Raw genomic sequence first — 16,765 nt, 5'->3', positions numbered from 1 at the left:
GAGTATTAGACCACACGGTGATCCCAGACCTTCTGGTAAGATATTCTTAGCGACTATAGATCGTTAATATCGAACACTTAAGCCAATTATTGGATCAATGAAGTCACTGATAGTTTCACAATGATGAAAACCAGAAGAACTGGTTAGAGGGATCCCTCAGGTCACATACTGGATTAAGAATGGAAAAGAAGTGGGCAACAGAGGCCAGTGGCTGAGGATTGGGACCAATAATTAGAGAGTCCTGGATATGACCCTTCCTCCCCCCACCACTACCACACTTCAACCTGATTGCTCCAACTTGCTAAGTAAATAGGAACTATTGTTTCTGCTGGGTTAACTTCTAATGGTCTACTGTCTAAGCAAGAGGGTGTCTGATTCTCTCGGTTTGCTAAATACTGTCCCCTTAAGCCAGTGGCTTCCAAACATTGAGCACAAATTACTTGGCTGCAGCACTTTTGTAAAGTGCCTGGAAGCCCTTTCCTTTTCTGTGGTGGCGGTTATCCCAGTCACACAAGGGCACACAAGGGCAACCCTACGAGCTCCCAAAAGCAGACCTGTTCAGTCGGAATCCTCCCTCCCCGAGAGTGAAGAGGCTCTTCCTCTTGGAAAGCTGTTAAAGATGTTTCTTCATTTTTGGTATTGTGTACGTCAAATACGGTTTAATCTGCCAAACAATGCTTTTGTCACATTCACTTGAAATTTAGCATAATAAACCTCCCGCTTATCGAATGTGATTTGGAAGGAAATCCCATTACAGCACGCGTCTTCTGCCGGGCTTCGGTGGCATATAAATAACAGCTAGGCTGTCAGTACTGCCAGCACAATAAGTAATAATGTACGGGAGAGATAAACTACTGCTGTGCGCGGAGAAAACACGTGGCCCTGCTCTTTGGATCTGCCCAGCAGCCGCATCCGTTATTGTGTCAGCGATTCTTCCAGCGGCCTCGTACGACTTCCGAAGTCCGGTAACCTCTGCACGGTCAGACAAAACGCTCTGCCACAAAAATGTCACTATAAAAGGAATTAATTATGCCCTTAAGCTAATGACAACTTCTACCCATGAAAGGGAAACAAAAAATAGTTTATTGCCGAGTGTGCTACACACTGCAACTGTGAGGATTCTCCAGCCGCTGTACTGAAACTATTCCCTCTGCTGGTGACGGATTATCTGCACAATGTTATCAGCAGAACCAAGATGCCTTAAAAATAGCTGCCTATTGCCCTTTGAAATTAGGCATGCCAGTTCTCTGTAAGAAGAAGAATTGTATCGATAAACAGGCCAGCATGGCTCACTGTGTCTGACATTTCAGAAAGGGTCTGGGAAGAACAGGCAGCGACAAAAAAAACAAAACAAAAAAACCACGCTGTTATATAATAATAATTGCTTACACTTATATAGCGCTTTTCTGGACACCCCACTCAAAGCGGTTATGGGGATCCCCTCCACCACCACCAGTGTGCAGCCCCACCTGGATGATGCAACAACAACTATAGTGCACCAGAACACTCACCACACATCGGCTCTCAGTGGGGAGGAGAGCAGAGTGATGAAGCCAATTCAGAGATGGGGATTATTAAGAGGCCATGATTGGTAAGGACCAATTGGAAATTTGGGCAAGACACCTGGGTTACACCCCTACTCTTTTCGAGAAACACCCTGGGATTTTTTAATGACCACAGAGAGTCAGGACCTCGGTTTTACGTCTCATCCAAAGGGCAGCGCCTGTTTACAGTACAGTGTCCCCGTCACTATACTGGGGCATTAGGACCCACATGGACTGCAGGGTGAGCGCCCCATGCTGGCCCCTTCCACCTCTTTCAGCAGCACCCTTAGTTTTTCCCAGGAGGTCTCTCATCCAGGTACTGACCAGGCTCACACCTGCTTAGCTTCAGTGGGCAGCCAGTTGTGAGTTGGAGGGTGATATGTCTGCTGGCAAATAATATCTCTCAATTTCTTAGAAACTGAAGGAGTTTTATGTACCATTCATATCAGACTGACATAATGGAAAACTACCTCTACAGGTGCTTCAGTTGGTATTATTTAAAAAATATTTTCCAGCAAAATGCACACCCTATAGGTTCACAGTGCACAAATCTAAGAAAATATTGGATTAAATTCTACTTATCACCTACATTCCTAAACTCTATGGAGGAAGGTTATTTTGAATAACTATAAAATATATGCCAAATAATACAGTTTAAATACAGTTTGTTTGTCTGTTGCACCTACAGCCAGTAAACAGGAGCTGAAGACTTCAGGCTTCATTTCTGGTGCTGTGAGACTGTGAGAGATGAATGACCCCACAAGCAGGGGGCTTGAGGTTCAGGAAATAGATAGAATGGGTAGAAGGGGCTTAAAATGACACTACAAGCCTCATGGTGCACTCGAAAATTAAATCAAAGGGGAAAAACAAAAAATGTAAATATGTTTCACATAAAATGAAAAATAAATCAAAATCACCCCTTAGCATCACACAATTCTGCCATATTTTTAGTCCTTCACTAGCTTTAGAAGATGTCTTTTGCTTTTCATTTTCAGAATTTCAGTTTGACTGCAAAGAAGCAGTGTCAGAAAACGCTGAAATACCGAATGCCTTTCAGCCCATCTGCTCAAACACTCAATCAAAACAACTGCAGAAAATTACACAAAGGAAACTGGTAAACACTGCTTTGACGTGCCTTCTTCACATGAAAAGAAATAACCTTGGACTGCAAAGTCACAATCACAGCATCATTCTCTACACCGAGAATCAAGGATGAGTTTTTGATTGCAATTAAAAGTCAAGGCCTGTGCCAATGACAGCTTTGTGAAGATCTGCAAATGAATAGGTTCTTTACTGCTTGAACAAGTGGTTGTTATACAGGAGTTGAAAGCGTGTTTACTTAGATTAGAGATCATTACAGTATCAACACTGTCAAAAACTAATAGAGAAAAAACTAATTTACACTTTCATTGTCATTTTTATAATATCTGAGGCTTAAATCTAGAAGTATAATAAAACAATTAACCAATATGGCTTATTGTTCAATGTGCCAGGATTTAAATCTATCAAAACATTTATATTAAAACTTAATCAAAAACAGATGGCGAAAAAAGTCAAATTAGAGAACACATAAGTCATAAAAACATACAGCTTCAAGTGACCTGGGATGGACATTACAGGACTAAAGACTTCTTTGAAGTCTGCCTGCTTTTATTTAGCATAGCACTGTTCGGTGACATGACAAGAACTCTTGGCCCCTGTGGCTTTTTTAAAAACAGGAACAAAAATTCAGCTCTGAATGCCAGAAGGAACAGCTCAGGGAGTGTGATTAGGACACTCTTTGGCTTGTTTGTGCACAGCTTCTCTCCTGCAGGAGCTCCCTCCTCTCCCTGCCAGGACAGAACTGTTCGAGGTTTCTCTCCAGGTGCGATTTTAACTGCGGTGTCAACCAAAACAGCTTTAATTGCTGCACTGAAGCCTGTTATTCCCCAGGCGCTGGTATTATGCAGCGCAGTGCTGGTCATCTAAATAATTTATAGAGTATTTGAAAAATCCAATTACGGTTTCAGGCAGCACAATTATCAAACCCCCTTTGGCATTATTAATTAAGAAACACTCTGGTTCTGGCCACCTTCATCCAAAAAAGGGACATCAGCCTCAAAGCTCTGTCTTTCAGTGCCTGTGCAAGTTTGAATTCTGTTTTGAAAAAACTGCTACTTTTATGTACCTACAGAGAGACCAGCCTCTTCTTTTCCAGATCCCTCCTCCCTTCACTGCCAAACTACATGCACTTAAGAATAGAAACTGCGCCAGCCACCAGCGGAACAGTGCAGGCAGCGGAAAACTCCCTAGGGTAGGCAGCTCCCTTCATGGGTGAATCCTCCCCTCTCCGCAGTCACTGCGTCTGAGCCAGTAGCTTGACAATGTTGTCCGTGAATTCGTTCCTCGGTCTGCCCATGCCGGTTAGCCTCATGGCGTGCAGCTCTGGGTACTCGGGCTCGTACACATGGGGACAGTGGAGCTCGTTCAGAGCGAACCACAAGGCATCCGGGTCGATCTGGATTAGATGCTGAAACACACTGTGAAAATAAAGACGATGTGAGGTGCGTGTGGAAAAGCATACTGAATTTTTGAAACAGCTGTTATCAAGTGCAGGTTGTTAAGCAGGGTTGAAACGGGACATCATACATGTCGGAACAGACGGTGCAGTGGGCGTGTCCTTTTCCAGATGGCCCAGGTTAGGAAGACTTCAGGAACATCCCTTTATTCATTGAGAAACGCATCATTGAAAAGGGGTGGATGTTTCACACTAAAAATTCCCTTTTTTCATTCAGATTAGAGTCAAACTTGCTAGGGACCCCTGGTATGGGACACGGAGGAACTCAATGCCCAGGCTGGGTGTGGACACTGCTCTGGCTGGTATATGTCAGTATCCAGTAGATAAATCCTCTAATTCTCTCCAACTCAGTCGAAGGGTTACAGTACTGTCATTGTGCATGGTTCTTAAAAGCATAGTCTAGGTCTGAACCTGCAGTCTCCAGGTTGTTGTACTCATCACTCGCTCCAGGGCAAATGAGCCAAACAGGCTCACCCTATAATAAGATTTCACATGCACATGGGAAAACTCCTTTTCCTGATAAAAACCCAAAAGATAAGTGATATAGTTGTGAAATATAAGTGATATAAGTGGTATAGTTGTGTGTGGCCTTACCTGAGGCAGGCTTCTTGCAGCTTGGGAGGCTGTCTGCAGCTGAGGTAGGGCAGGCAGGCTTCATAAACAGCAGCCAGGTCAGCATCCCCTACAGAGCAGCGGACACAGGTAAGCCAGGATTGGGAAAGCAGCTGAGGGAAACTGAATTCAATCTTCTCACCCTCCCTTCTTTCTAATACAGAAAGAGATGGTGAATAATTTGATTTCAGTTTTATTTTTGTCCATATTCAGCCTGCCCTCCTTCCTGTCAAATGGAGAGAGCAGTTGTCTGCTAGCTTATTAGCCCTTTGTCAATCAGACTTATGATCACCCCCCCAGAAATAGCTACACGTTTCCCCTGCAACATCTCTAGTAATCTCAACATGCTAGCAATGGATACTTCTGTTTTTTCTACTGTGTAATCCACATTTCCGTTCTTCAAGCAAAACAAAAATGACATCAAACCGCATACAATACAGCCTGAAGAAGGCTCCACAGCCAAAATGTTGTGTCTCTTTTTGTTTCCTTTCAGCACAGAATAAACCTTTACCTGCTCCTTTGCAATACAGCCTGTACTTATCAGTGTATCTACAGAGCTCTATCGCCTGTGCATAGCAGGGGACTGGTATGAATTAAAAATCAGAGTGACATTAGGGAACAGGCGGTTTGCCTCACTGTGTGCCAATGGCATTATATGGTGCTCAGCTCCAACACTGCATTTCAAATTTATGTGTATTCCAGCAACAGTTTGGTTAAACTGGGACCTCATGGCACAGATGTAAAATTAGTTTTGTTTCATCGAAGAAGCAAGTCAAAAATCCACCCCCATTTCGACTGCATTATACAACCAGAGAACAGTTCTCCATGCATGTGACCCAACCTACCGGATGAACACAGCATCAGCATCCACCTGCTGTCTCAGAATATCCCAAGTAAAAGAATAACAATAAAAAGTACATTTAATGTTCATGCAAACCCCCCCACACATACACTTCCCTTGGTGATTTCAGAGCAGAAACAATAGACTTAGAGAATCAACAAGAGAGAAGCTCCACACAGCTTTTAGGCAAAAGCTAAATCAAAGAGTTATTGCATTGCGAGCTTTCATAATGCTGACTGTAATTGCATTCCGACTGTTCCAGGAAGAACTCCCTACGGTAAAGTAAGACAGCATGTTTACAGACTGCAGCGTTTCTGTCTCAGCTCCAGCCTATTCAATTAAAACCTAGAGGGGGATTTTGAGAAGCGTGTTCTTTTAAGAAAAAGTTTCCTTGTTTATTGAAATTGATTTTTTTTAGACAAAAAAAGTCTTGAAAGGCAATGGGAGCCTTTGTAAAATCTCCTGTAAACAGTAACTTCTCCTGCTTTGTCAAATATAACCATGATCTATCCCTTTTGAAGGAAGGCAATGCTGTACAGCCAAGATTTGAGTGATGCAGAATCGTTTTACAACCCCACACTGACATCTAGTGGTTGATTCTTGAAATAATTCCTCTCAACTATCACAGCCAATCTGGTCAAATAGTGTGCTGCCTTTTTCAAATGATTCAGTATACAAAAAGGTGCAGAAATGGATGCTAAAGGACTGAAGCTTGTTCTTCAGGTTTGTTTTACAATTTGAAGGCCAATGATACAATCAGACATACCTCTCCTTTAAACAAATACTTGTTTTGTGAAGTAAAGATTTTTTACTGATAATGTAGGAGTTACAAAATCAGCAAGAGCTCTGTTTTTCAGTCTTTCACAAAATGAGTAAACCATCGAGCAGACCCCTTGATTCAAAGCCTCCCCTATTGAGATGCTTATAGTCAAACCCAGGTTTTAGGTTTCATCCAAAGGACAGGACACCAGTAACTCTTGCATGATGACACACCACTAGTCTGTGCAGGAGCGAGGCCTTAAACCGTGAAGCTCATGGTGACTAAATCATTACTTTAAACATTGTGCTTGGTTTATCTGCATCTTTAATCTTGGTACTTTTCGCCATTTCTATTTTGGGTTTGCAAAAAAAAAAACCCAGATTTTCAATTTGTTTACTTTAAAGCTGACTTTGAAAACCAGTTTCCTTTGTCTTTTCAGAGTTCAATTATCTGTTTTCTGTGTGTGAGTGAGAAGTGTAAAACTAAAACTGCCACCCTCAGTCAGAGTGTGAAAGATCAGTCTTTTTAGTCATTGAAAAGAAATGATGATCAAAATTGGACTTTATAAAAAGACTATGAAAATTGTTAAGAGATTACATTTAAGATGAGTTAAATAAGCAAATGAAAACGTCCTCTTCAGATCAAAATGTTGTTGTTATGAGCAGAAATGTAAATGTTCAAAAGTATGAAGCTTAGGATTCTTGTTTGTTTGTCAGGAAGTCTTCTATAATGATTCCCTAAATCCCATGGTACGTGTGGACTCGTGGTACTCTTCACAGTATTTGCTGAGTTACCTAGATCCAGCCGGAGACACAGGGCCCCCAGACCCTCCAGCACGGCCAGCTGCAGTTTGTAGGCCAGGGTGTGGGTGTAGATGGGCCCAGCCTTGGCGCTTACTGTGGCCTGCTTCACCAGGGAGCCTGTGACTTGTGGCAGCACCTCTCTGGACACTCTGCTCCTCAGGAAATCACCACAGCTCTCTCCCAGTGTGCACAGCACCTAGGGGAGCACACACACAAAGGCGAATACCAGCAAACGTGAGCATAAAAACAGGACTGTCGTGACAACAGACCGAGAAAGTAAAAAAGAAAGTTTGAAAAGAGAGTTAACATCATTAAAAGCAAAGTGCTTCTGTCTGCTTCTAAATAAGCTTGTGGATAGTGAGGAGGTATAAAAGAATAAAAATATGAACATGTTTAGTACAAAAATTAAGGTGCATTGAGGCGGCATCCAATCTTATTCTAGTTTTCTAAAAAACGCAAATTAGAAGACGGAGCAAGTCGGTACTTCCTATTATGGAATTGCTCCCCAAGAAGAACATTTTAATTAGACATCTGTTCACGGATTAAAAAACCAACTTTCGAATAAAAACAGCAGACACTATAAAAGCAGTGGACACAGAAGGAAGCCAGAGGGAAGTCGAGGCGCACTGCTCTTGCGTTCTGCCCTCCCAGCATGCCCTGGGGGATGGGAGGGCACTCACCCTGAAGGCCCGCAGCACAGCCAGCGGGTCGTCGCCGGTCAGCCGGCGCAGGAGGGGCGGCCAGACGCGGTGGGCCATGGGCAGCAGCTCGCGCTCCCGGCTCCGCAGCACCCCGACGCTCAGCTCCAGCACGTCCAGGACCTGCAGCCACACGAACGACACCTCTCATCTTACAGCGCAACGCCCCCCGTGTTGTCACTGAGACTGGCAGAGGCTTGTCCATTCCCATCCATTAGTTGTTAATGTTAATTAGTTTTTCACAAAAAGAGATATGGTCGTGATGCTGTCACAGTGACAGTGCACTTGGGCTTCCTGCTGTAAAAACAGGAGGTATTGTGTGCATTGCTGCCGATGAAGAAACAGTGTGCTTTTGAAACCTGTAAGACAGGAAAGGACACTAGAACATACGAACCAAGTCACAGCCACTTGGGTTCCTGTCACAAGTCAGTGAACGCTTGCAGCTAAAGCCTACTCATTTCTGTTGTCTACAGAGGGAATCTTGTAATTCTAGATTTGCCAGTTTTACTCGGTTGCCATGACAAATCCATGAAATTTGCTATTTTCAGTCAAGGGTGCCTTGATACTTATTTCCCACTGTGACAAAACTATATCCCTACCCGTGAAAATGTGACATTCTAAAGCACTTTCAGACTTGGCTGCCGTGACCTTTCTGGTGATCACGTCCTAATGCACTGCTTCTGTCTTGGGGCTCCCTGAAGACAATACAGCTCTGAGCCACTCCTAAACCCCGGCGAACAGACGCTCAGCTGTGGACATTCCACTGGTAGAGAAAAGGGGCTAAAAATGATAGTGAAACAAGAACACTAACTTCTCTTAGTTTAAATATATATTTTGCACTAGAAATGGGGCATCAAGGCTTCCTCTTACACAAGCACCAATAGTGAACAAAGCTTACTCTTCTGCCAGGCAGCTCATACCACAACATATTATGTTTGGTATGATCTGCTCAAGGCCCTTCCTGGAGGCCGTGCTCAGATCTGTTCTTTCACCTTGAGCCTGAGCTGCAGGCTGGGGTCCGACAGCAGGTGGATGCACCTCTCCATCACTTCCTTGGCTATGGCAATGTGGGGCGGGAGAGCAGCTTTCCCATCGGGCTCCAGATCCACCTCTGGCTCGGGGGCTGGTGGCGCTGGTTCTGGAAATCAGGGCGACCCAAAACACATTAAAGATGATGATGGACCAGACCCCCTTTTTTCATTCAAACGACACGAGCAGTTGTACACTGGATGGTGTAACTGTGATAAGTCTCAGTGAGAGGGTCTATTTCAGCAGCGCAAAGGCCACCTGTCTCCTACATGCTGTGCTCCTCAAAAGCCCCAACCTGTATCTTCCATATCCTCCTCCTCTTCCCCACCGTTGCCTTCTGCCAGCTCCTTCTGCCTGCGGTAGTCCAGCAGAAACTGCCTCGCATCAAACACATCCTCCCGGTCTGCTGCCTCCTTCTCGCTGGCTGGTCCAGTGTGTTCTCCCCCTCCCTTGGCTGGGAACCACCTCGCTGTTCTCAAAAACACAAGTGTCAAAGTGGCCTTGATCAGCAAGACGAAACTGCAGTTATTATTGCGGTTTTACAGGACTAACTTCTGATCCAGCGCAGCGCTGCCTTTCTTCCCTCCACCCTGGCACATAAAGGACAACTAGAATAAATGCTACCATGAAGAAAACCTAAAACATTTGTCATCCACTGGAACCAGAACAGAAGCTTTACACTGGTAACATAATAATAATTGCTTACACTTATATAGCGCTTTTCTGGACACTCCACTCAAAGCGCTTTACAGGTAATGGGGACTCCCCTCCACCACCACCAATGTGCAGCCCCACCTGGATGATGCTACGGCAGCCATAGTGTGCCAGAACGCTCACCACACATCAGCTATCAGTGGGGAGGAGAGCAGAGTAATGTAGCCAATTCATAGATGGGGATTATTAGGAGGCCATGATTGGTTAAGGCCAATGGGAAATTTGGCCAGGACCCCTACTCTTTTTGAGAAAAGCCCTGGGATTTTTAATGACCGCAGAGAGTCAGGACCTCGGTTTTACGTCTCATCCGAAGGACGGCGCTTATTTACAGTATAGTGTCCCCATCACTATACTGGGGCATTAGGACCCACATGGACCGTGGGTGAGCACCCCCTGCTGGCCCCACTAACACCTCTTCCAGCAGCAACCTTAGTTTTTCCCAGGAGATCTCCCACCCAGGTACTGACCAGGCTCCCACCTGCTGAGCTTCAGTGGGGCTGCCAGTTGTGAGTTGCAGGGTGATATGGCTGCTGGCTTACAACATACAACTGACCAGTTGCAAAAGAGAAATTTACCATCAAAGAATCAACAATTTAATTAAGAATTAATAAAACATACTTCCAATATAAAAGTTTTCTTCTATGAACATATGTTTCTGGAAGTAAAAACTTAATCAAACTTGGTTTTTTTAACATGGTATGTTTAAATTTATTTTGTTGGGCGCTTCATAGACTACAGCCAAAATAATACAACAGAGTATACGCTCTGATTCAAGAACAAACATTCAAAACAATTGAGCTAAATATACCTTTTACTGAATTCTACTAGAATGGTACCAATCCACAGTAATGCAAAATAACCATCCATCCATTTTCTAATCGCTTTATTCAATTCAGGGTTGCAGTGGAGCCAGAGCCTATCCTGGCAAGGAATGGGCACAAGGCAGGACACACCCTGGGCGGGATGCCAGTCATCACAAGGCACACACACAGACACACACAACAGGGCCCATCTTCCCAGAAGCCAATTAATCTACCAGTATGGGAAGAAACTGGAGCACCTGGAGAAAGCCCACGCAAACAGGAGATAGAAACTCCAGGTAGACAGCACCACAGGTCCAAAATTGAACCCTGGGCCCCAGCGTAGCGAGGCAATAATGTTGACCACTGCATTACTGAGCCACTATCACAAAACACCCACTAGAAGTCATTTAATATTGGCTGTCACAACAATAAAAATACCTACTTACAACTTTTTGAACCTTTAACTTAGTGCTTGTCAAATAATCATTATTATTATGTCAGAACAGAACTTACAACATACACAGAAAGCTCCAGTGTGTGAAGAATATACAAGCTTCCCTACTCTCCTTCTATGAATAAATTCTTCAACTGCAGTGTAAACCAAGAACTGTCATCAGAGAGTGACCAACTGAAATTTATTTTCATTTCAATTGGTACTTCTATAATTTTGTCTGGGAGTGTTTTAGGACTTTGGTACAAACTATAGTACTGGTCACTCAGCAACTACACCATGTTGTGTTCTGTGGTGGCCATTAATCAGTACTGGTCACCAACAGTAGCACTAGCTCTGTGTGTCATGAGCTGCTCCCAGTCTCCTGTTGTCAGGAGGACTACAGCTGGTGATACTTCTGCACTCCTATTTTGCCTTTTGTTTTAAGGTAAAATGTTAAAGAAATCATATCCTGTTTGCTCACTGCATACAACCTTTTTTGTATCAATTTAATTATTTATAGATAAATACTTGTTATTCATTCATGGATCAGGATCTATCAGATCTAACAGTTTGTCTCTCTCTGTCTTAATAATAATAATAATTGCTTGCACTTATATAGCATTTTTCTGGACACTCCACTCAAAGCGCTTTACAGGTAATGGGGATCCCCTCCACCACCACTAATGTGCAGCCCCACGTGGATGATGTGACGGCAGGCATAGTGCGCCAGAACACTCTCCACACATCAGTTATCAGTGGGGAGTAGAACAGTGATGAAGCCAACTGATAAATGGGGATTATTAGGAGGTCATGGTAAGGGCCAATGGGAAATTTGGCCAGGACGCCAGGGTTACACCCCTACTCTTTTCGAGAAACGCCCTGGGATTTTTAATGACCACAGAGAGTCAGGACCTTGGTTTTACGTCTCATCCGAAGGACGGCGCCTGTTTACAGTATAGTGTCCCTGTTATTATATTGGGGCATTAGGACCCACATGGACCGCAGGGTGAGCGCCCTCTGCTGGCCCCACTAACACCTCTTCAAGCAGCAACCTTAGTTTTTCCCAGGAAGTCTCCCATCCAGATACTGACCAGGCTCACACCTGCTGAGCTTCAGTGGGTTGCCAGCTGTGAGCTGCAGAGTGATATGGCTGTTGGCTGCTGACTTGACAGAGAATTAGTGTCACTTCCTTGCAGGTCAGTGAACAATTTCCAGATTATAGCATTGGAGCAGTATCATGGTAATCAGCCTGCTGTATACCTATAAACCTTTCATCTCCCATTTTTGGCATACTAGACATTATTTTTCCTACACCTGTTGGACTAGGCCGCTGACTTATAAATTGTTTTATACCCTAGAACAGGGGTTCCCAGTCCTGGTCCTGGAAACCCACACACCTGTTCCAGCCAATTAACAGGATTAGTTTGAACTGTGAGACTGCTTTCCTTTTTAAAACCTACTGGAGGTAGCCTTTTAACTAACAATCCTCTAGGACCAGGATTGGGAACCCCTGCCTTAGGGGATGGTGGTTGCAAGAGCAGTCTAAAATACCAGAGCTAGGGAAATCCCGCCAACTCCAAAACTGTGTTTTCTGTTTAGATGTTTAGTCATGCACCTTGGCCTCCTTTTCAATTAGAATCCCTGAAGACAATGACATGTATCACATGAAACCCATTCAAAGACATAGTAACAATGACTGCAGTGTTACACCTTACCTATAGCCTTCATAAGTGAAAGCAGTACCGTGCAGAACATCAATGCCCTTTCATTGTAGCTGTGATCCAAGGCCATCAACACATCCTGAATGATGTCCTCCACCAATGGCAGCAGGTTGATGTCTGAGTGGCTAAATATTACACTAAGAACACAGGTGGCATGGGGGTGCTGGCTCAGCCTCTGTAGGTTCAGAGAGATATCATTGACCAGGTAGTCTGAGTTTTCACTGATGAGGTCCTTTAAGGACTCATACCTACAGGCACTGCAGATATCCCTCATGGCACCCAGAGCTGACTGGCTGATCAGCAGAGTTGCATCCCCAGCCTTTTCCAGCACAGGGTACAAGGTTGTCAAGAGGAGCAAACGAAATTCCATCCCCATAGCGACAGCAAAACACCCTATCCCTTCCAGCTGGATGCAGATCTGCCAGATATTGCTGTTCATTTGGCGAACAGTCGAGACTTTGTTCACAGAGGAGAACTGAAGACAGTCCCCTTGTGCTTCATTTGTAATGGACAGCATGTGGGACTGGCCAAAGAGGTTATTCTCCCCTTCCTGAGACTCCTCTTTATTGGTAGCTAAATACCAGTTGCTTGGGCTGATGTATTCCTCAATGATAGACGTCACTGCTGCTTTTACATCTTCCTGGTTTGTTAGATTCTGCTTTTGAGTCTCTTCCATATCTATGCCAGCAGCTCCTGCAATGACTTCATTGAGAACTAAGGCAGCTTGCTTTCTGTAGATAGAAGATTCCCTGTAGAGGTCTATGAAATGGTCCACCAACAGATAGAGATCTCCATAGTAACCAAGCGACCTGCAAATTTGCCGAAGCAAGGTGAATATCTTTACATCCGTGAAGCACTGGAAGTATTTTCTCTGAGCCTGGGTTTCGTAGGGCCTGGATTCTAGTTCTTCCACATCCTGAGAGCTCCTCCCCTCCACAATGTGGACATCGGTCACATCCAGTTCCAGAACCTGCATCAGAGCTTTGGAGACACGCTGGAGGTGAGCTGCCGAGTTCAGCACCACTCCCACCCGAGGCCCAAGCATCTTCAGGTACCCCAGGAAAACATTCAAAGTGAAGATCTTGTGACGATCATCTGATGTCCTCATCAGGCGAGGAAGAACAGTGGCTAGCGAGTGCAGGTTCTCTGACAGAACATCTGTGAGCATCTGGTTCTGCTCAGTCAGGTTCCGCTGGGCTATCCCATGTAAGGCTTCATTACACCTTTCCTGGACTGTTGTGTTGTCATCATTCACCAGACCCACCAGAGCTTCCAGAAGTAGTCCAATACAGTCCCCCAGGTAGCTACGGCAGCTAGAAAGGAGATGGTTCGCAAACTCTGCCAGCTCCAGTCTTACTTTCCAGTGCTGATGAGCAGAAGTACATGCAATAATTTTCTTCAGGAGGATTGCTAGTTTTGCTGAAGTGTCCTTGGCCCATTCCTCATTTACCTGCACCACCAACTCCGCAGCCCTCCCCAGCTCCACTGCTGGTTTCTCTATGTCATTTGTCCTAGAGAATTGGTCATCAGCCATGACCAGGCCTACAGTCTTGTACCAGATCCTCATTGCACTTACTGTCACTGCATGACCTTGCTTGACATCTCCAGTAACAACTCTAGACAAGCTAACAGTGATTCCCGGTAGAAAAGAGGCAAAGGTGCTACCCAGGATCCGTTTCTCATCCTGAGTCATCGACACGTGTCCCTCAGGGCAGTCACACTGCAGGAGCAGAACCTGCAGACACTTCAGCGCAGCTGCCTGGACATTCCTGGCCTTCTCTCGGTCTCCCAGTTCAAGCAGCAGGGAAATGGCAAGTCCCATGCCAGGCAGCATGGCTGGCTGATAGAGCTGCAGGAGGATGTCTCCGTAGGCGGCGTGCAGCAGAGCGTCCAGGCTTTTGAGGACGGCCATTTTAAGCTCTTCGGATACGGGAGCCGGCTTGCCAGGGTTTGTGGGAGAACACAGGCAGAGACAGAGCTCTGAGAAGATGGCCCGGAGTAAGTCCCAGCTCTGCACACACGTGTTGGCCAAGACGTAGCCAACGCACTCCACCACGGCATGGATCAAGCTCTCCTTCTTGGAGCCGGGAGACTTGAGGATGAAGCGCAGGGGGAAGAGGACATACTCCTGCAGCTGCTGCAGGGCCGCATCGCTCACCCCTCGCAGCTGCCCGCAGAGCCGCTCCACGTTCCCCACTGTCTGCTCCCGCATCAGAGGCACACACACGGGCCGCAGAGCGGCAAAGGCCACCTTGGGGTCATCGATCAGAGCCATCCGTGGGCACAATCCTCCAGCTCAGCGAGAGCAACCTGTGGACAGAAAGAGGATTCAGCCGATGATGTAAACCTGCATGTGTGCAGCAGGGTCCAACAGCAAGTGTGCTCTAACAAGCCTGATTCCAGAGTGACGTAAGTTTATCCAGGTCCGTTTCCAAAAACAATGGAAGCTCCAAGAAGCAGCTTCTGTCTTGAACTCAAGATCTGCAACTTAATTGGCTTAATCCATGGATGCCAGCCAAGTCACATCGTGCTTTGAAGTATGTTTATTTTATCTTCAGTTGCATATTATCATGGCACAACCAAATTCGAGGTCTTTTGGGTTTATAAATTATTTTTCCTTGAAAACGTCCTGCAGTTTGCAAACCTATGTTCTCCTTATGCGTGAAAGATCTCGCATCTGTATATAAAATACAATTCAAGAAAAAGTAAATATTGCTTTTTATACTATTTTTCTGCGGAAGCGCATTGCTGCCACCAAGGAAAAAAAAAAGTCGCCCCCCTTATCTCGTAATTACGAGATAGCAATAATTACTTCAGTGTACGGACATCCTGTTACGTTGTGCACTGAACGCATGTTGAAGCTACCGTGAACTTGGCTGGCACTTTCGGTTAATTAATTGTGACAATGTCCAGCCCTGCAGAATTTGTACAGATTTACTTTCGACTGGGGTTTAGTCATAATAAAATCTTGCAATTTTAGCACATATGAACAGAATCATTATAAGCACGAGGATCAGTTCTGTGGGATTAAGAGGGAAAATCAACGATGGTTCCGTTGTGAACAGTTATAAGTGTGATCAGTTCCACTGCTTAAAACTGCAAGTCCGGACCCCGCACACGTAGCGATATAGGTATTGTATGATAAATGTGCTATCGCGTGATCACATGAAGTACGCGAGAATTAATATCTCGTAATTACGAGATAATTTTCTCGTAATTACGGGATAAGGGGGCGATTTTCTTCCCTTGGTGGCAACAATGCGCTTCCGTACTTTTCATCCCTGAATGTCCCAGTTCATCCGCCCGCCTGGTGGTGATAGCCAGTAAACACAAGAAGTGCTCGGTACTCTTATCTGCATCCCTTCGTTCACCGAATCCCCTTTTCCTACATAAAGCGTCTCCTTTAATGGCTGCCTGTGTGGTCTTACGTTGTATTCTAAATGATCCAAACCTACTAAGTTAGACTATTACATTTTTGTAGAACAGAATATTGTAATAAATTACGTCGTGGTAGGATATATGGATGCTCAGTACTTCACGGTAAAACAATTGTTTTACATCGTATAAAAATACAACGTAAAGAAAGATCTAAAACAAAAAAAAATCAGATCTCGAAAATATACTTGGTACTTAAAAAAATAAAATAAAGCAACGTTACATACACCTTTCATAGGAAAATATACCGGAGATGTATTTTAGGTTAAAAAACAGACCACTTTCATAAGAGCCAGTAATAACTGTATAGCTATGCATATTAATATTCTGTCTGTTTTTTTACTCTAAACTAGTGGAAGATAACTGTTTTTCTCCAATAAATAAACATTGCGTTCTTCTTACCTGTTCTAACTAACATTTCTCCACAGAGCACAGCACGACAGCAAAGAGCCAGCCAGAGCATGGTCCTGCTGCAGATACGTCATTTCTCTGCGACACCTCGACTCTATAGAATACCATATGTCACAGCTCAGGTGAAGGATGTGTAAACGTATATCTCCTGAGCAAATATTGTGACATCGCTTCTGTTTTCTTTTCTGTGCACTTTCAATAATGCAAAGCTAATAATAACATGAAATAGTTTTTTTGACGTTGCAGTACACTTAGATGGTATTTTCTTCTGACACAATCGCTATAATGATAGCTAAAATCGCCAACCTCAAGGATCTTTACTGGTCAGTGTCAGTTGTGCTTACTGTCCTAGTCAGTAATATTGAGCAAGTCATATTTTGTTTAAACCAAACCTTTAATGTGGC

At 44.5% G+C, this 16,765-nt stretch overlaps 1 protein-coding gene across 2 annotated transcripts; it reads right to left on the bottom strand.

The window, feature by feature from the left end:
• Positions 1-2,862: 2,862 nt before the first annotated feature.
• tti1 (TELO2 interacting protein 1) lies at positions 2,863-16,413 on the bottom strand. 2 transcript variants are annotated; one of them, XM_088937669.1, is made up of 8 exons: positions 16,353-16,413; positions 12,510-14,825; positions 9,140-9,313; positions 8,808-8,953; positions 7,798-7,938; positions 7,109-7,313; positions 4,696-4,783; positions 2,863-4,063 (listed from the first exon to the last, which is right to left on the bottom strand). In XM_088937669.1, exons 2-8 carry the CDS (start codon positions 14,788-14,790, stop codon positions 3,880-3,882), a joined length of 3,219 nt encoding a protein of 1,072 aa, XP_088793795.1. In that variant the 5' UTR covers positions 14,791-14,825; positions 16,353-16,413; the 3' UTR covers positions 2,863-3,879. The 2 variants fall into 2 exon arrangements, with proteins under 2 accessions (XP_088793795.1, XP_088793796.1); XM_088937670.1 differs by having other exon boundaries at positions 9,173-9,313.
• Between the last annotated feature and the right edge of the window lie 352 nt (positions 16,414-16,765).

This window comes from Atractosteus spatula, chromosome 19, assembly GCF_055471065.1.
Source record: "Atractosteus spatula isolate fAtrSpa1 chromosome 19, fAtrSpa1.hap1, whole genome shotgun sequence".
Taxonomy (NCBI): domain Eukaryota; kingdom Metazoa; phylum Chordata; class Actinopteri; order Semionotiformes; family Lepisosteidae; genus Atractosteus; species Atractosteus spatula.
The sequence above is the reverse complement of the archived record's forward strand: the minus strand, read 5'-3'. Positions and strand labels throughout refer to the sequence as shown.